Source organism: Nothobranchius furzeri, chromosome 18 (genome assembly GCF_043380555.1).
Source record: "Nothobranchius furzeri strain GRZ-AD chromosome 18, NfurGRZ-RIMD1, whole genome shotgun sequence".
Classification (NCBI taxonomy): Eukaryota; Metazoa; Chordata; class Actinopteri; order Cyprinodontiformes; family Nothobranchiidae; genus Nothobranchius; species Nothobranchius furzeri.
In genome coordinates this window covers 35,638,753-35,658,519 of record NC_091758.1, presented here as the reverse complement: position 1 = coordinate 35,658,519, position 19,767 = coordinate 35,638,753, and the positions used below count along the sequence as shown (strand labels likewise).

Genomic DNA, 19,767 nt, shown 5'->3' with positions numbered 1-19,767 from the left:
GCCACCAATCACACCGTGGACTATTTACGGTGAAGCGAATCAAAGTTCTTGTTTTTGAGGCTGACCCTGAGGGATGTGGGTTTCACCCTTGGTTGGTGATTGTGGCTGTCTCGTCTGGGGCCTAAATGAGTCCGTCCTTACCACACGCAGACATCACACTGCTTTAAATCCATTTACACGGCACACTTTCAGTATGAATGCATCAACCTCTGTCACCATATTATTATCACGGATGGAATGCACACAACATTTACGTGAGAGGAAGCTTCTATCACAAAGAGCAGCCTGAAGGCAGCGGCGACTGCAAGGCGGGAGAAACACTGCAGAAGCATTATTTGGTCTTTCTGAGGGAGGTCAACAAAGTTTTTTATCTAGAGTTCACCCTCGATGGTCGGCCGCAGCCGGGGGAGTCGTCTGGTCCCTCAGGCAGATGTGCAGCCCGTCTCCGGGGACATCAGCGGTGTGAAAATCCCCCTCGCAGGCCTGAAAACAAGCTGCTCACAGCGGAAGTTGCTTCATGAGACTGTTTGAGCAAAGAGCGCAGCCTTCCTTTTCTGATAAGAGGTGTGTGTGTGTGTGTGTGTGTGTGTGTGTGTGTGTGTGTGTGTGTGTGTGTGTGTGTGTGTGTGTGTGTGTGTGTGTGTGTGTGTGTGTGTGTGTGTGTGTGTGTGTGTGTGTGTGTGTGTGTGTGTGTGTGTGTGTGTGTGTGTGTGTGTGTGTGTGTGTGTGTGTGTGTGTGTGTGTGTGTGTGTGTGTGTGTGTGTGTGTGTGTGTGTGTGTGTGTGTGTGTGTGTGTGTGTGACAGGAGCACACACAAGGACAGGCCTGCAGGTTCAGGCAAGCTAATATTTAGGATGGGGGGGGGGGGAATAAAGCCCAATAGGCCCGGATTCTCCTTCCAACACAGAAAGGCCCGTAGCAAGCTGGGAGCAATCATCTCTTTTGTGTGTGTGTTCTACTGGAACTGATGCATGTTGGGGGGAGATAGAAGTACGACTGTTTTTCAGGCCTTTTGGCTGCTTGCCTGCAGACTTTGCAGATCCCCCAGAGCTGCTGCTGTTTTGGCCTCATCAAGCACAGAAAAGGCTTTTTTGGGCATCGGTGACTGCTCAAGTTAAAGCAGTAAGCTGCTGTTGGTGTGTTATTTTAGCGTTAATCGTGAAAGGAGGTGTGTGTATGTGTGTGTGTGTGTGTGTGTGTGTGTTTTCAGGTTGCTCTGAGCAGCAGCGGGCTGCAGGGGCAAAAGGTGGGGGCCTTGCAGGGCTGTGAGAAAGGAAAGCGAGCTGCTGCTGTCACATACATCAACGCAACGCCAGCAGATGTGTCAAACGGCTTGGTGTTCACACCTCCGTGCATACTAGATTGCACAGAATAACGTGCAACGGTAGCACATTTCCCCCCTAAAATCACGCTCGGGCTTCCACTGAACCATGTTCAGTATTCCAGGTAAGTCAGTGTCGATGTGAGAAATGCAGAATGTGTGAATTTTCCACTCAGTTACTCAAGTATTTTACTTTTGGGACTTTCTCTGAGTTAGGTGTTGGTGTACCGTCACTACAGCGGCAGCAGGTCACTAATCTGATCTCTTTCTCTGTGATGATTCCAGGTTAAACACGAGGATTGAAACCTTCTCTGCACTTAAAATCAAAGGAAAGGGATTCCAGTAACTTTCTTCCCTGTTCCTAACCATGAAGGCTTAGAGAAACAAACACCCAGACCACAGGACGGTGGTACAAAAACCAGCAGGTGCCTTTATTACCACTAGCCACCCCCGTAGCCACTGTCCCGACACAGAAGACGGTTTATTGACATAATTCACCAGGATAGAAAAATACACCCCCATTCACGGGCCATTTAATTTCTTCTAAATGCAGATTTTTTTATTGAATCAGACCAGAAACGCCGTAAAGGCTCCCTCCTGTTTGGGTCAGGGTAAATAAGGAAGAGGGAGCACACACAGAGTGGGCATTTTACTTCCCGTCGTGGGCGAGTACGCAGGAAAGATGCCTGGCTGAGTTCAGAAGGGAGGCAGAGGCAGCTCACATCATCAGAGTGAAATAAAGGCGCAATCCGAGGTTTTTCTGCACATGAATGAATCGCATCATGCTGTTTTATTCTCGCGTCGACGAATATGGAGTGGAAATTTTAGTTTTTAGGATTTATTTCAGCCCCTAAGCCGTGGAGCGTGTCTCAGGAGGAGCCTCGCAGAATGTTAAACAATGATGTTCTTTTTCCTCTTTAGCAGAAGTGTGTGTGTGTGTGTGTGTGTGTGTGTGTGTGTGTGTGTGTGTGTGTGTGTGTGTGTGTGTGTGTGTGTGTGTGTGTGTGTGTGTGTGTGTGTGTGTGTGTGTGTGTGTGTGTGTGTGTGTGTGTGTGTGTGTGTGTGTGTGTGTGTGTGTGTGTGTGTGTGTGTGTGTGTGTGTGTGTGTGTGTGTGTGTGTGTGTGTGTGTGTGTGTGTGTGTGTGTGTGTGTGTGTGTGTGTGTGTGTGTGTGTGTGTGTGTGTGTGTGTGTGTGTGTGTGTGTGTGTGTGTCACCCATAGAGGGGATCTTCTAGATGTGGTTGAGGTGGCAAAAGTAGTCAAAGAGACTCCATCTCTTACACACACACACTCTGATTGTCACCATCCAGAATAATTATCACAACAAAATTAAATAATAAAGATCCTGCATGTCTGCAGCCACCAATCACAAGCCTTGAACCCCAGCATGTGGGGACTGTTTCATCCCGACACACAAGCCAAACACTGTTGGGCATGCACCGCAGCATTCCAGCGGATTTATCAGCGGTCCGGTGTTTGCTGTGTTTCTAACCTTTGCGTGATTTGTCTGACGTGACCCTTGCAGACGCCAGAGAGACTCATTTTCTTTAACAGGACAATAAAAACATCCCTTTATTTATCTCAGTCTGTCAAAAAGGGACATTTGGGACAAACCAGCTTCTCAACCAAATCATAAACGCAGCGATCATGAGTTTGATCATCCAGATGATCTGTGAGCGCAGTCTTTTCATGTTGTGGATCTAATAAGAGAGCCTTTTAGTAGTCAGGAAAGCACCCAGAGTCACACATGCTGCTGAACCCCCTCCCCTTCCCTTGGCACTCATACACCTGTAGGCCTTTCTTTCAAAGACGCCCGTCTCCACTTTCAAAACATCAAAGTTGCCTTTGAGAGAGCAATTCGCACCGAGGGGCAGCCTTTCATGTGATTTGTGGAGCATGGGCGTGTCTCGGCGGGGGCCGAAAGCACCTGGCAGGTGCATGAGCCGAGCACCCGCACACGCAAATGCATCAACACGCATGCTACCATTGTGTTTCCTCTGCAGAGAGACTGCAATATCACAGGGAAAAACAACACAGCAAATGGCATTGTTTGTCTATTTGCATACTTTGTACAGTCTGTGTGCCAAATGCAAATAAAATCAACCCCCCCACCCCACCCACTGGATGCTGTCCCCACGCCCATCATTCTCCTCTTGGAGCGAACACACCCAGCGGAGCAAACAGAGCCACAAAACACCCGGGTGCTCGTGTGATTATTATTATTTTTTGGGTGGATGTGCAGGCCTGTGGGTGGTGAAGTGTATCCCCTTCATCTCTGTTTGCAGGAATTACACACACCGTGTGGTGATGTTAGTGGTTAGGATCTATTCATGAGTATCGTATTCCAGAATCAGGATACTTTAATACCGTCGAGTTACAGAAGTTTAGTTACACTAGAGGATTTTGCTGTTTAGAGCCCGATTTCAATTAAGTTGGTTGATTTGCTCGTCAGCCAGATCCAAACTTAAAGGAGACATGGTATGATTATTTTATCTTTAGGTATAATAGTCATATGAAGTTCTCTGCATAAAAACCTCTCACAAAGCAATTTCAGCAGTTTTATTCTTGTTATTTTCAATACCCGTCAGAATGAGCCATTTCAGGGCTCTGCCACTTTAAGAAAACAAGCAGGATCAGGCCACGCCCACCCATGCCCTGCTCAAGCTGCTATAGGCTGAGAAGCTCTGATATCCAGGAGGGGCTCAGAGTAGGGCCGCTGCTCCTCCAGCATTGGCTCTCTCTTGCACATAAGAGGGGGTTCCTTTCCAATTTCCCCATTTGTGATGTCACAAATGGGGGACTTTTAGAAACGGCTCATTTTAACACTGACAGAAAACGAATTTGCACGTTTGGAGGGTTTATAAATGCAGTTGAGACCCATGAGGCAGCACAGAAATGATGATAAAACGCGACTTTCTCTCCTTTTAGAGAAAATAACAGGAACTACAAACCTGTTTTGGAATTTGCATCGTCTACTTTTTCCATATTGATGTTGTAAAGTGAATAACCTTAATTTACAACTTTATGTGAGTGTTTCACTCAAATATTCAAATGCCGGCTTCCACCCATCCCAACAAGCTGTGCACATTCTTTTACAGGTTCAGGATATTTCTGGCTCTCACATACAGCAAGGAGTTCTCAGTGACTAAACATTCAGAAAAGCTCCTCCCTGTGTCGGTGAACAGGCGACCGTCGACGTTCATCGAAGTGTGAGAATAGAAACAGAACTCAGAAAACATAGAAGTTGTTTGGTGAGAATAACTCCTGCGGTGCATCTGATCCGAGAGGCGATCAGAAAGAGACTCGACACGTCAGCCACCTGTTTGGCTCTTCTTGACGATCACAGATAGAGCTTCAGCAGTTCGAGGCGTCGAGTTTCCAGTTTGAGCTCAGCAGAAGTGTGATAATAAAATATGACAGATAGATCTGGGGGGAGGGGGGGTGGGGGGGTGATGACGAATGCCGGATGTGTGATGAGGAAACCGGCAGAATGGAAGACAAAAATACTCCGCTGAACACGCTTTCTGTTCAGGAGCAGAAGTGACTGGTTTGCTTTACATGTCTGTGTGTGAGAGAATGTGAAAATACACAACTGTGTGACAAGTTGTACCGCTCCGGTGTTTTCAGAAGGGATGTTCTTAGTTACGCCGCCCCAGGCGAGTCACCGTTGCAGTCCTGTCCGTCAGGTTCTCTCGACTAGATCAGCAAACATTAATAACCCCCCTCCCTCAGGGTGCCAGCTCCACTGCCATGGCTCAGCTGGCAGCCATGCAAATGCAAAGGCCCCTACACAAACAGCCTGTAAAGGTAGACCCCTGCAGGCTGTGGACAGGTGAGCTGATCCACTGGAGCTCCAGGCTGTTTGAGCAGCTCAGGCCTGGCGTTGACGATCAGAAACCAGTCAGGGGTATAAGTAACTGTCCCTGACACGATGACATAATTTATGTGTCTGCAACACCGTCCAACATGCCTTCTGGTCACAAGAAGAGTCTGATTGTTTCTATGGCTCTTCTAGTGCCTGAATGGTAGAGTGTTCCTCTTTTATGCATCTGCTGGAACATAACTCTTTAAAATGTTCTCTTAACACGAGAGCTTCTCGTGCAAGTTCTATTTTCAAAGCTGTAATTTTTTTTAATGCTCCAAACTGAGCTGAAATATCATCCTGTCCTCGCCTGTTATTAGAGCCTCGAAGGGAGGCAAATACATTCTTCAACGAGCTTTTGCAGAAGTTTGTTCTCTCTGCAACGTGGAGCAGGGCCTTTTTTAATGGAGCCCTAAATTCCCTCCAGCCCAAATTAAACAGTGTCACTTTATAGCATCCAGCTCAAGTGTGAAAGCATCACGGCCACTCTGACGCCTCGGCTGGAGTCCTAATGTGCAGACAGACAGGAGACTGCTTTGGGTTATTTCAAACCTCGCACACACACTCTTTTAGGAACCTATTTTATATCAAACTGTAACCACACACACACACACACACACACACACACACACACACACACACACACACACACACACACACACACACACACACACACACACAGTGTTTATTAGTAATTCCTTTCTCCCTCTGCGGTCACTCTTCTCTTTTCTACCTCTGCAAATAGCACCCAGCTCCACCGGGGGGTGATGCCCCTTCGCTCCAGCGTGCCAGCCCTTCTCATGTGACGCTTTGCCACCGCTCTCCCTGTTCCTCCATAGCTGCCCTCTGTTTTGACTGGGTTAAATCCACCCTGTCCCTGGCGTCCACCTCCACACAAACCACAGCTATCCACTATGTGCAGAGACCTTTGCAGCCACAACAAGCACAAACACCTTCACAGAAATGATCATAAAAAACTACACATCCCATCTATCTTTGAGCCCCACAATAAATGCACGTACATGTTCTGCCATCCAGCAACCGATTAATCTGTGCTTTGAACCACAGGAGAATGCAGTTCTCAGCTCCAGCACACTGAGCCCAGCCAGAGTGTAGACCAGGCAGGTGAGGCCCTTTTGACCAGCTCAGGTGGGGAGGATGGAGGGGAATCTCAGCCTCTCATCTCCTCAGTTTCATCCCAACCCCAAATCCAAACATAAATTCTGCAGATCTGCTTTTCTTATTTAACTCGTGCAAAATGTTTCAGAAGCCCACACTATATGCTCTGCAGCGATGCATGCCACAATATGCATCCAGAAATGACAATAACGCGTTTGGTGTACTCACTGCGCGGTTCCCGGGGTCCGTCCACGGTGACTTTGATGGCTCGGTGGTAGGTGGCCACCTGTGGGGGCCCGGTGAACACGGTGATGGTCAGAGTGAAGCTCTTTCCTGCAGAACATCAGTGGAAACATGAGAAATTTAATTTAGTGAGTTAAATAATTCATGTAAACATTTTTAAAGCAATTTTCTGCTTGCTAAATAAAAAACAGCTTTGGTAAGTTTAATAAAATAAACTCTCTAACCCGGACAGCTGGTATGATTTAATTATAGGGAGAATATTCCAGATTACAACATGAAAAAGGAGTTTATTGTTTCAAATGACAGAAACTTGCTCGCACGCTGGAGGAAAAGCTGCTGCGTTGCGCATAAAATAAAGAGGCGCAAATCCAGTTACATCAAATAAGGCTTTTATTTATTTATTTAATTTGTAAACGTTTTACGCACCAGAACTCAGGTCATTAATTATATAAAAAAGTGATCTGATAATAGAAAAGACGTATTTTCTATTTTAAGATTTCAAAAACAAAGCGGGCTTTTATGGTCGAACAATTTGCTTTTTTGTTCAACATTGAGACGTGGTGATTTATTTGATATAGTAGAAAAGTTTTCAGTCAGGAGCCTCGCGCGAAACCACAACATCCTGAGAAGAGGCCTGTTTGTGTGAGTTTTTATCCAGAACCGAACACAACAAACCGGCCTGCTTCCCGAACGAGAGACGGACTATTACACAAAATCCCCCCTGGACAGAAATTACGCGTTTTTTACATGCAATCCCCCCTCCTTTTTAAAAATTCTACACCCCTAATTATTTCTATCCCCCTGGATTAAGATAATCCATGTGCGCACGGTGACGCAGGCCAGATGTGTGGGAAGACGCACGTGGGCCGTTTTACCAAAAACTGGATCATTTGCAGATTTTCTTTAACTTTACAGAAATCCTCAGAAACCAAAACGGATAAAAATATCTTTATTTAAAAAGTTGCCATCGTGGTTCCAAGTTTCCTGTCTGTGTCTGGAAATATTGTCTATTCTAATAATACATAAATGGCAGCGCGCGTGACTTGTTGTTAAACAGCAAAAAAACTAGGTGTGTGTGTGTGTGTGTGTGTGTGTGTGTGTGTGTGTGTGTGTGTGTGTGTGTGTGTGTGTGTGTGTGTGTGTGTGTGTGTGTGTGTGTGTGTGTGTGTGTGTGTGTGTGTGTGTGTGTGTGTGTGTGTGTGAGAGTGTTTCAGTGGTTTAGCTCACCCCGTCCACTCCTGCCCACGAAGCGAAGGTCGTTGAAGCGGGCCACCTGGTTCTTCATCACGGCGGAGGCGTTCCTCAGCTCGGCCGAGTAGTTCTCATCGTTCCCGGCCATGACCGTGACCAGAGTCCCGTCGGGCACGTCACCAAGAGCCACGACCTGCGCGCGGGGAGAGACAGCCACACAAGCGGTTGGTTCGGTCGCTCCAGGTCACCAAACCAAACGCACACGCACGCACTCCGCACGTAAAACCCGCATCCGGAGCTCTTCATATTAACAAGAAGAAATCTCCATCTTCATCGCCTAGCCAAATAATTTAGTTCTGCAACATCCGAGGGAGAAATGCCCCAAAAATAAACGAGTTTGCGTTTAAGCAGCTTGTTTCACTTTTCTCTCGTTTTTTCTGTGTTCTTGTGAAAGTTGAATCCAAATTCAGACAGAAATTAAATGAAAGCAATACAATGTTGTAGACACTCCGTTATTATTGTTATTGTTATTATTATTATTTGTAAAGTTAGCTTTTAAATTCATAATCTGTATTTTAAAATTGGTTAGCTCAAATTCTGCAGCTGCGTCTTATTTACACAAACACTTAGAATTAAGAGGAACATCAGCTAATAAAATAATAGTTTTATGTTTTAAACATGTCTTCCATATTTAACAGTTTCAGAAAAAGACGCTAAAGTGAATAAATTAGGCGTAAACTGTGAGAAGTCTTGCCTTGAAAGCCACGGGGAGCGTCTTGTTGCAGCGCCAGTGGGACGGGAGCACCGAGCAGAGGAAGTTTGGGCTGTCGGTCCGAACCAGCTCGCCTGCGTGGTCCGCCAGCACGTCCACCACATTCCTGGTGTCGGGTCTTGTCCGGAGAGGCCCCGGGGTGGCCATGGAGCCGGTACCGTCTCCAAGCTTGTTGCAGGGGAAGGACGTTGAGGGCGGCGTGAACCGTCTGGTCGTGGGCGGCTCTACGGGAATATGCATCACAACAGCTTGGGTCAGCGCCACCTGCCTGGCTTGGTATCAGAAGGACCGAGCTCTTTTAGGAGGAAAACTGTTTTTTTTTCTCCTCCAGACGCCGTTGCGCGTAAAAGGATGGAGACGAAAGCGCACAAAGACCGGAAAAGTCGCTTCTTCAGCAAGAACAATAAACTCGGGAGTCTTTTAGTTCATCTGCTCGTGGTGTTGAAGTTCGAAGCGTCTCAGGATTTGTTTTTCAGCAAGAATAAAAACGTGCAAAAGGAATCTCCCCAGAGTCTGCAGAGCGGAATTATATCAGCGCGCTCATCTACCGCACACTTAACCAGATATCAACACCAACAACTGGTTCAGCCTCACTTCTGATCCTGCCTCACACAACTATTTAAAATTAATAATCTGCAACAAAAAATAACTTTAATCCAGCTGCCCGTAGAACTTTACATGATCTCTCCCCTAAAACCCACAAAATAAGCTACGCCTCCTCAGATGTTACTATTAAACCACACTCAACGCTTGAAAAATCAACGCAAGACAACTTTTTCAAGAATCTGAAAGCGGGTCTCCTTAAAACAAGTTCTTGCAGGCTGATCCTGGTTCCCCTCTAGAACAAAAACGGGATTCTGGGGAAAAAAATGAAAGGGGCACGGATCCCGTCGCTCCAGTTCCTTTAAAAGTTATCCTCAGAGCGCAGGGCTGTGGGTGAGAAGGAGCCGTGAGCGCGAGCAGCCTGCAGAGTGCAGCGATATGACTTTACTTGAGTCATTTCAGACTTCAGTGGTTGATTTGAACCAATGAGTCTGCAGGGTTGGGCTTCAGGAAACCAATCAGAGCGCGCGGATCTGCCCTGTTGTCACACACGAGCTGAATTATTGATACTTATCATTGGTCTTGGGTTGTTTCATGCTGCAGATACACCAGGAAACACTGATATAATTAGAAATGTGTATTTTCTAATAAAGGTGCTATATGAGCAGTCTTTAAGTGCGTTTAAATAACAAAACCTGTAACTTTTACGCACCAGTCGCGCGCGAAAAACATTTTAGTAAAGTAGTTTCACGGTTTTTCACGTTAATCCTGGAATCTCAGAGAGGAAAAGCTGATTGACATATAGAAAGCCTGATAAAAATTCTTATTTTTATTCGAGTTGATTTTAAAGAAACTCTGAATTCTTGTGGTTTAACTTAATCATATATGTCTGGCGGCTCCATAACTTTAATCTGAGTGAATAATAATAATAAAAATAAAAATGATTCATAAAGTGAAATTAGGGGTTTTGGGTTGATTATTATCACTGTAATTAATTTATCTGGGATTAAATTATAAAATCAAAACAAGAACGCGAATGGCTTTAATTTTCTCCACATCAAACACTCAGCAAGTTGTACTAATCGTGTGTGTGTGTGTGTGTGTGTGTGTGTGTGTGTGTGTGTGTGTGTGTGTGCGCGTGCGCGCGCGCGCACGCGCCAGGGGCTGATTTCATTAGGAAAAGGTGCTGAAATGACGGTGCACCCTGCGGACTGCGCGTCATGCGTCTTTTTGACACTAGTTGGCGCGTTTGTCTTTTCAATCGCTGTCGGCTCAGGAGCTCCGAGGCACCAGACGTTTCACACTTTTAGACTCGGGAAACATTTTTTCATTCATACGATCTGAGATTGCAGAAGATTTTAATTATTTAAACCAGAAAGTTAAATAACTTCAGGTTTTCAGGTGTTTTATTGCTAAAAGAGATTTTCCCACCAATATTTAATCTAAACTCTAATTTTTACTCTTACATCTTTTTATACCTGGAATGAAACAATAATGAAAACAGTGTTTTTAATCATATAACGCTGAAAGCGCATCAAATCGGGATGAATCCAAATGTTAAAATGACAATTTTAATTGACTTAATCTGTTTTCCCCCACACATTTTAGTAAATTTACTGTTACACTTTCTGAGGCTGTTGATCAGTGAGTTAATAATTTGATTAAATAAAGAAATGTGAAACTGAAAGTATTGATCAAATAATGAATTTGAGACACAGTAAATGAAAAATTAACACATAATTCGGACAATAATTAGGCGCATTTAAGGCTTGTCATAACAGCTGATATAATGACTCATTATGTAATTATCTGCTTGTTTATTTGCGCTAAAATAAATAATGCACACTTATATGAAAAAGCGTAAAAGTCCAGCTAAGCATAACTAAAGTTAAATAAAATAATAATTTAGCATTAAGGTATGATCTCAAATGAGCCTCACAATGAATGGCTGTTAAATAATAATATTAACTACAAAAATAAAATAAAATAAAAAAAACTGGTTTGTGGGTCAATTTCTGAGGACTTCCTCAGATCAAATATGATTAAATCATGTTTTCACCTAAATTCAAGCCTTTTACACCCTGATGTTTAAACTTAACACAGATGATCAATTGAGAGACATTTTTATAGTTTTCTGCGATAAACTTCCTAATTTACTCAATAAAATAATAGCTTAAAAAGACGTAAGAGCAGAAAGCGCAACAACTTGTGATCGAATTGGTTTTTTTCAAATTAAAATCAGCTAAAACCGTAAATCAACTCCTTCATTTGCCTTCAGAAACCCTCCAAATGAGATGAAAGCAGCCTCCCATCAGATCAGCTCTCATGCAGCATCTATTTCAAGTGCAGCTCAGCTGGGATGGTGACAATGCTGGTGATATTTTAGTCGTGCTCCTGCCCCGGTTCATTATTAATACGTGACCACATGCTGCAGCTCATGCCCCACTCAGCCATAATGTGCGCTCCGGGCGCCTGTCACATTTAGACCTCTGCATTTCAACGCACAGTTTCTACGGTTTCAGAGCTCGCCGTGCCCCTGAACGATTTTTAATGATCCGAGTGGGCTGAGCCTGAAATCAAGACCCAACTCCTTGAGGATATGTGAAACCCACCTCTGCGCTCCTTTACACAGGGACAGAGAAGAAAACAGATCCCACAAATCTAAAGATCTCATCTCTGCTTACTGGTGGTTGTTTGGTGAAAACTTGTATCTTATCTGACTTGGGATGAGCAATATTCCACCTGGCATCAAAATGAGGCTAACGGACATCTCCCAAGTCAAACCTGAGTGGAAAGGAAGGTAAAGATGTGCAGATTCCTCAGTGAGTTTGCTTTAAACCGCTTGTGTGAAGCTTTTGGAGGTAATGAGTCAGAATGTAAAGGCCTATATGAGAGTGATCCACGCTAGCAGAGAAACCAGAGGAAGCCTCCGGGTCTGCGATGTATACCTGCCTCTAAATGCCACCCACACGGCTTTCGGTGCCACTTTCAATCTGGAAACTGTCTCAGATGCACTATAAAAACTCTATCTGTTGAGCTAACTTCAGATCCGGTACACGTAAGCCCTTTGGATGGCTGGTTGTCCATTTGGGTAGAAGAAAAAATCATTTGAAATAAAAAAAGGGGGCTACAGGGGCAATTAGAAATACTTTGAGGGTTCGGTGATGACACAAGACAAAGACGTCTATCTTTAGAAGAAACTGTGGCCGTTGCTCATTTCGGTACATTCACAAATTACAGGGCGAGCTTCGGCCCTCAACCCACCCAATGCATTCCTTCCGAAAAGTGTCTGCTCGAGTTTCAGCCGGGGGTTCCAGTTCAGTGGAAATATGAGCGTTCTGAATGGACGACTCCTATGAAACGGAGTTTTATTCCTCTCAGATTAAATTAGCTCTACTTTGGGGCTTGAAGTTCTTTTTTTTTTTGTATGAATGATGAATTCTGTGGTTGCTGTGGAACGCTGAGCTTGTTTACCCTCTCCTCCTCCTCTTTTTCCCTCTTTTTTTTGTTGAAACGAGTGAAATAGACTTTTTTTCCCTGCTTAATGTGACAGGAGGGTCTGTGATTGGACTCCCGAGCATGACGTAAGTCACCGAAGCCGTTTGCGCCAGTCCCCTCAAAGCCAAATCACATTGTAGCGTCAGAGTGTTTACACACACTAGTTTATGGAATAACAGTGAGTGGGTTCAGACTGTTTGGGTTTTGGGTCTTGTGCTGCTCTGATGGCTGATTCCTTCTCAGATTTTGATTACACAACGTGTCAGCACATCACAACTGGCGGTCATTTTTGTCCATTTTGATGTTCAGACGAGAAAATAGGAAACAGATTGAGCAATTTCGATCACACAAATCTGTACGCAGCTCTCTCCACCGAGGTCGTCTGTGTTAGTTTTAATGAGCTCATTTGTGTATTTAAGCTTTGTTTTAGCTCCCAACTCTCAGGCTTTATGGTTTTCTGTAGATCCCTTCTTCCTTTACGTCTCTATAACTCACAGGAGCGTCAGATCCTTGGAAGGCATCGGGAGTCTATTTTATCCCCGGCTAAAACGAAGAGAGCGCGGTGACGTTTCCAAACCCAGCACCTAATTACTACGATGAGCCGAGATGCTTAGAGGTCACCGAAGGAGACAATGAGCACGTTCATCTCATGCATCTTTAATACTCCATTTACGTTTTAGAAAAGGTGCAGACCAGAGCAGAGGGCTTATTAAACTCTCCTGGATCATAATGGCTGCTGGGGGACGACTCCAAACAGGTTATTTCTGTCTGCTGAATGGAAGCGAGGTTCTCTGGGATGCTTTAAACACACCAATATTATGACTCTGGATTGTTTAGATGTTTCTTTTGTACCGAGAAGTGAAGAATATGTCTGTTTTTAAATCTGCAACAAGCAAAGACCAAATCACCCAGTTTCTCTGGGACGTTATAAAGAATCGTTTCACCTCGTATTTTTAAAAAAGTTGGTAAAATGCCATCAGGAATGGGTTAGGTCTTGCAGGAAGATGCATCAGGCACTGCAGCATGCTGCAGTGAAGATTTAGTGAATTCTGACTGATTAAATCTGAATGCATCATAAAGAAATGGCTCAGTTAGACACATGATGCTTTGAGCTTCCATTGCAAACAGTGGCATGGAATAAAAACCAAGATGTTCACAGGTCAACAGGAAGAGCTGCTGATGGTTTTTTGTGACTGATGGCAGAAACTATTGGTTGAGAATCATCTTATGCATGAAACTGTGTTTTCTTTGGTAGTTTTGCACGCATTTGACAAAAGAAGTAGGAATTAAACATGATAATCCGTTTTAATTCAAGTTTGTGCCAACCACACAAAATGCTAAGGAGGCTTTCTTGTGCCTGAATGGAAAAAAGGTCTAAGTGAAAATCTTTTCTCTGAGGAAAAAGCAGCCACAAGCCCAGAAAAACTAAGTTGCAGAAAGTTTGGAGATTTTTTTATCAGAATTACTAGAAAGATGACAAAGTCTGCCGGATCAGAACCAAGAACAAACGAGTGTTTCAAGATTTTTGCTGAATCATTTTGTTAAAAAAAGGCCAATTCTGACTAATTTCTTAAGTTTTAATAGTTCAATGTCATCGTCTCGTCTTCGTCTTCCTCCGCTTATCCGGGTCCGGGTCGCGGGGGCAGCATCCCAACTAGGGAGCTCCAGACCGTCCTCTCCCCAGCCACCTCCACCAGCTCCTCCGGCAGGACCCCAAGGCGTTCCCGGACCAGATTGGAGATGTAACCTCTCCAACGTGTCCTGGGTCGACCCGGGGGCCTCCTGCTGGCAGGACATGCCCGAAACACCTCCCCAGGGAGGCGTCCAGGAGGCATCCTGACCAGATGCCCAAACCACCTCAACTGACTCCTTTCGATCCGGAGGAGCAGCGGTTCTACTCCGAGTCCCTCCCGAATGTCCGAGCTCCTCACCCTATCTGTAAGGCTGAGCCCGGCCACCCTACGGAGGAAACTCATTTCGGCCGCTTGTACCCACGATCTCGTTCTTTCGGTCATTACCCAAAGCTCATGACCATAGGTGAGGATTGGGACGTAGATCGACCGGTAAATCGAGAGCCTGGCTTTCTGGCTCAGCTCCCTCTTCACCACGACAGATCGGCTCAGCGTCCGCATCACTGCAGACGCCAATCCAATCCGTCTTTAATAGTTTAATAGTTCTATGGTTGATCCAAAATATGTTTATGAAATAATTTGCACCAAATCCCTCTCAAACAAAGCGATTTTAGCAGTTTTATTCTTGATATTTTCAGTACCTCCCAGAATGAGCCGTTTCATGGTTCTGGAGCTGGTCACGCCCACTCACCCCGATTGGTTGCTAGGAGCTGAGAAGCTCCAATATCACGCAGAGGCTAGGGTAGAGCTGCTGCTCCTCCAGCCTGGAGGATGTTTGTAAATTTTCCTGTTTGTGACATCGCAAATGGGAATAAACAACTTATTTTAGGCACATAATTCATGAAACCAAACAGTGGCATGAAACAGATGGATGCTTTTATTCATGGTTGGAGTGTTTTTAGAGGCAGTAGAGACTCACACGGCAGCACATGAGGATGCAAAAGGTGAGTTTTGCTTATTATGTCCTCTTCTCTCCTGTATGGGGCTATTTTACAGCTTCCAGAGCAACGATAGGCACAATGTACGTATATGATCAAACCTTACCGATGCCACTATTAAGATCACATTTTTCAATGTTATTTTCATGAGCCGTTACTTCTACCCAGAAATAAGACACTTGGACAATAAGATGCAGCTGCAGACCTGGAGACTGCAGATTCACGCATTCATGACCCATTCAGCCAAAAGCTGCTTTGAGGGTGTTTTTAGTGAGGAAATGACAATAAAACGTGGTCAAAAGCTCCCAAAAGTGGACCTTTCATGATAAAAGACCTTTAGAGGTTTTTGCAGATTCTTTTTTTTTTACTGCAGATGCTGCATTAAATTCATCTTTAGGAGCTTTGTCAAAAAAATTTTCCTGTTCCTAGAAAAAAGCCGCCGATCACATCTGATGTGTTTTTAAAATGTGATCACAGACCCAAACAGACATCTCTTGTCGACACCGAGTTGTGATTTCTCGTTCCGTTCCTGTTCACTTAAAGCTTAAAGGGGCATGAAATCCTCTGATGGGTTCGATCAGCGCTCCAGTGGCATCCCCGCACCCGAGGCAGGCAGGGGGTTGGTGGTGGGGGCGTAAACCTCAGTGTCACGGGGGCTCCGCCCTCACATCATCCGTCGGGTACACTCACCCAACGATGACGGTGAGGAGCCTCTGATGTGGCTTTCAGGCCTGTTTATTCTTTGGAAACCCACTAAAAGTGGAACTGAATGGTAAAAGGGCCGGTTCTATTATAGGAGCTCTTTGGGTTGAGTTTTGATCTGGTGGGTTTGTAAATAAGGCCCTGCCTTGCTGCGGGGCACCACTTTTTGGCTACATTGTTTAGTGTGACCTGAAGGAAATTTTATTTTTTAAAATGCTGATTTGTAACCCGAAACAAAAAAAAAACCATAAATCCAGCATTAATACAGCGTGCCGCAGTCAGGCTCAGGACGTGGTAAATGTCCTCGGTGATGGACGAAGGACTGCACAACGAGCTGCTTCTCTTACTGACGGACGGACTGCATTTCTTCTTCCTTTATTTACCCCTGAAAGTCAGAATAAGTTTAAAATCTAAATGAGTCCCATAAATACGTCAACTCCCCCAGTTTTTTCTCAGTTGTGGTTTTTTAGTGTGAGCTATAATCATTTCTCATCTTTCTTTGTCTCTGCTTTTCTGTCTGCGTGTACACACACACACACACACACACACACACACACACACACACACACACACACACACACACACACACACACACACACACACACACACACACACACACACACACACACACAGTGTTTCTCCTTTTCTGGCAAGACCTTCTGATGCAAGGACGGCAATCTGTAATCTGTAGTAATTGTATGTTGCAGAAAAACATTTTTCCGCTGTGGTAATCGCTGCAATATGTGCAGCTGCGTTGCCAAAGTGACAGCGCCACCACCCCCTGCTGTCACACACACATGCACACACACTCAGGATGGCCACGGGTGACAAGCTCATCTTGTGTCTGGTGCGCTCTCACACCAAACACCTGCACGAGCTGTTCCGCTGCGCGCACCTTCTGCAGAACCTTCACAGTTCCTGTCTGTGACGGTTTAACTGCCAGGCGGCCCGGTGCCGAAGCCCAGCTGCCACTCACACATCAGCAGCTGAATCTTTCACAGAAGCCACACTAACTCTTGTCTGCAGGCAGGTGATAGTCTGAGTTCAGCGTCCGTCATTTCACGAGGAACTCATCCTGGATGATTGGTGGTAATTTCAGATTTCCTCCCGCCCGTTTCGGAGCTGTGGCCTCATTAACTGTTGGGGATGTAGCTCTGGTCTGTGGCTGAACCCTTGATGCATATTTATCCAAGTGGTGCTCGCTGCAGAACCACAAAGGCGGAGCTGCACCAGAAGGTGGAGCTGCACCAGAGTCAGCCCCGCCCATTCCAGAATCAGCCCTGCCCATTCCATCAGAGTCAGTCCAATTCCTTCCAGTTGTCAGACTTGATAGCATTCTGGAACCAAAGAGGGTGTTATAGCTAAAAAATGCAACATTGAGGATGGAGATGAGAAGTTAATTGAACAGTTTTTGTAAAGGTTCCATATAATTGAAAATCTAACTTTTGGAACTTTTAATCATGTTATATTGTCATTTCCTCATAAGAAACATGCCAAAGCCATTTTTAGCCTCATTCATGCATTTTCCTCCCATCTCAGCTTCAATTTGGTCTCCTCCCCCAAAGCGGGTCTGGTCTTGGTTCTCAAATCTGGATATTCTGTGAATTTTCTGACAAATTATTTCTGAAATGACTTCTACTGAGACACCGCCGAAAAACCATACAACCCATCTCAGAGACACACTGGGCAGCACAATTAGATGTAACGCCGCATGAGTTATAACAGATGTGGTGGTGTAGTGGTTATGGAGTCAGATTAACATGCAGTTTTGCGCAGGTTCGCCTCCCATTACTGTAAGTTTTAGGTAGTGTACAACCTCTTTTCTTCATTTCTAGCTACACTTGCCAGTACTATGTTTACAACAATTTACTGGTACACAGTTTAACATATAATGACTAATGTGTTTTTTTTTATTTATTTATTTGTTTATTTAGCCAGTGTGAGTCCATTTGTGAGCAGAGTTTCAACTAAAATGCTGTTTAGGAACGACCAAATTCAAAGAACTTTTACAGACATAAATATTTTGCTGAAAATAAACATTACAACTAAAATATAAACAAATTAAATGTTTCAGCTGGCTAAATAGATTGCTGACGACCCCACCGAGAATCGAACCAGCATCAGCTGAGGGGAAAGCAAATCTTAACTCAGACGATCTCGCCACTAGACTACCAAGGCCCATTCAAAAGTTTGAAATGCTGTTATACACCATTTCTGTTAGACCGGCTGTGGGCAGATATTCGCTGAAAAAGGGCTTTTCATTTCGAGATATATTCAGTCTTTGTCATGTAGCAAGTTATATTTATCTTGTTTAATTGGAGCACAGAACATAGCATTAACGACTGTAAACTAGTAACAGCCGTAATTCATGTGGGTCAGGTCAGTTTGCGATAAAGTTGAAAACAAAAACGGAAGTCAGTGGGCTAGGCTGAGTTTGCGTGAATGGGCGGGGCTGACTCTGGTGCAGCTCCACCTTATGATGCAGCTCCGCCTTTGTGGTTCTGCAGCGAGCACCCTCTCTATTTATCTGCAGCTTTGTTGGACTGAGGCGCGCGTTAATGAGGTCACCGCGCCATGTTTCACACCTCACCGCCTCTCGTTGAAATCGTGACCTGCTGCGTCATCGCTCCATCACCCAACGATGCCACAAAATGTGTCAAATCGCTGTCGGGGGGGGGGGGGGGGGGGGCGTGCAGCCCCACACACCTACTGAAAGGACAAGTAATGCTCTGAGACATTTTTAGATGCACAGCACAGACACCAAGATTGCAACCAGACTTGTGCAAACCTTTTCCTCTCTGGGCCGCTGCTCTGACGGCTGAAGCCATCCAACCTCCCTGCAGTTGAACTTCTCTGCGTCTCTAATGGAGTCTCTCTGTCAGATCAAACAGCTCCCTCTGACGCGGAGAGGAGACAGATCGCAGAGCTGGAAGCCGTTCAGTCTGACAGCCTCGAACACATTTGACTGGCAACGCAGCCTGTGTCTCCTCTTCCATCGCTCCAGAGCCTACACAAATATAGTAGCGCCACCGGAGCGAGGAGGAGGGGGTAAAGGGAGCTTGTCAACTCAGAAAATAAGTTGTGAGGCGTCCCTCTCACAAAGCTCAGACTCCTCAAAATGAAATCGCATGTGAGCTGAATATTAGGAAGTGCGCATGGCTTCCAGCAACCGCCGCGCCACTACAGCCAAGCCTGTAAACCACATTTTCACCAGCAGACAATGGCTCTTTGTGCGTGTTGTGTGGCTGTCCCCACTTGATGGAAGCCCTACATGTTTAAAACTTGTATTTGATTAAAATTGATGAAGAGGAAGTGTCACTTTTAAAATCTGGTTAATTTGTGGCAGACGATTTAGGAGGGGCGAGCAGGACGGCCTGCCCTGGTTTAGCACCACGGCGGGGGACATCTTTGATGTGGCTGCGTGTGGAATGCTGTTGTTCATTCCCTTTTGCAACAAAAGCCACATGTTTCTTACTTTTTGAGACTGGTCCCTGTTGCTTCGGGCCGTGGAGGAACACGGCAGAGGTGTTGGACACCAACGACGCGAGCGAGGGAGATCCTGATGGGGCGTTCCACCTAACTCGCATCGTGTGAGTCCACTGTTTCCTGTTTTTTCACCATAAGGTCATCTCAGGTTCTGCCAGTCTCAATCACCTGAGAAATTGACTTCAAAGAGCGTTTGAACATCAGATCAGCATTTATCCCCTCTCTTTAGTGGGTCACCCTCCTTAGAGCCACAGAAGAAGTCAACCAGATCAGGGCAGGCGCCCAGTGTTGGTGTCCATGCCACTTTCCTCTGTAGACGTGAGACAACTCTTGGAAAGTGTTCAACCGGCTCTCTGGGCTCCTCATCATGAGGAAAGAAGGGTGTGGCGGCTCTCAGTCTGCAAGCCAGGGAGCTGTGGAAAGCACTTAAATGCTTGATGTTGTCTTTTAAATCTGAGGTT

The 19,767-nt window shown here is 45.3% G+C and overlaps 1 protein-coding gene across 3 annotated transcripts in view; it reads right to left on the bottom strand.

Moving 5' to 3' along the window:
* The window catches only part of runx3 (RUNX family transcription factor 3), a 47,764-nt gene that overhangs the window by 16,199 nt on the left and 11,798 nt on the right, over positions 1–19,767 (bottom strand). For 2 of the 3 annotated variants that reach the window (XM_015970379.3, XM_015970380.3), the window contains exons 3-5: positions 8,491–8,732; positions 7,773–7,929; positions 6,531–6,635 (exon numbers count right to left, since the gene is read on the bottom strand). In XM_015970379.3, coding sequence (XP_015825865.1) covers positions 6,531–6,635; positions 7,773–7,929; positions 8,491–8,732 — 504 coding nt within the window. Of the gene's footprint in view, positions 1–6,530; positions 6,636–7,772; positions 7,930–8,490; positions 9,693–19,767 lie in introns of those variants that run through there. The other variant, XM_015970381.3, reaches the window with a different exon arrangement.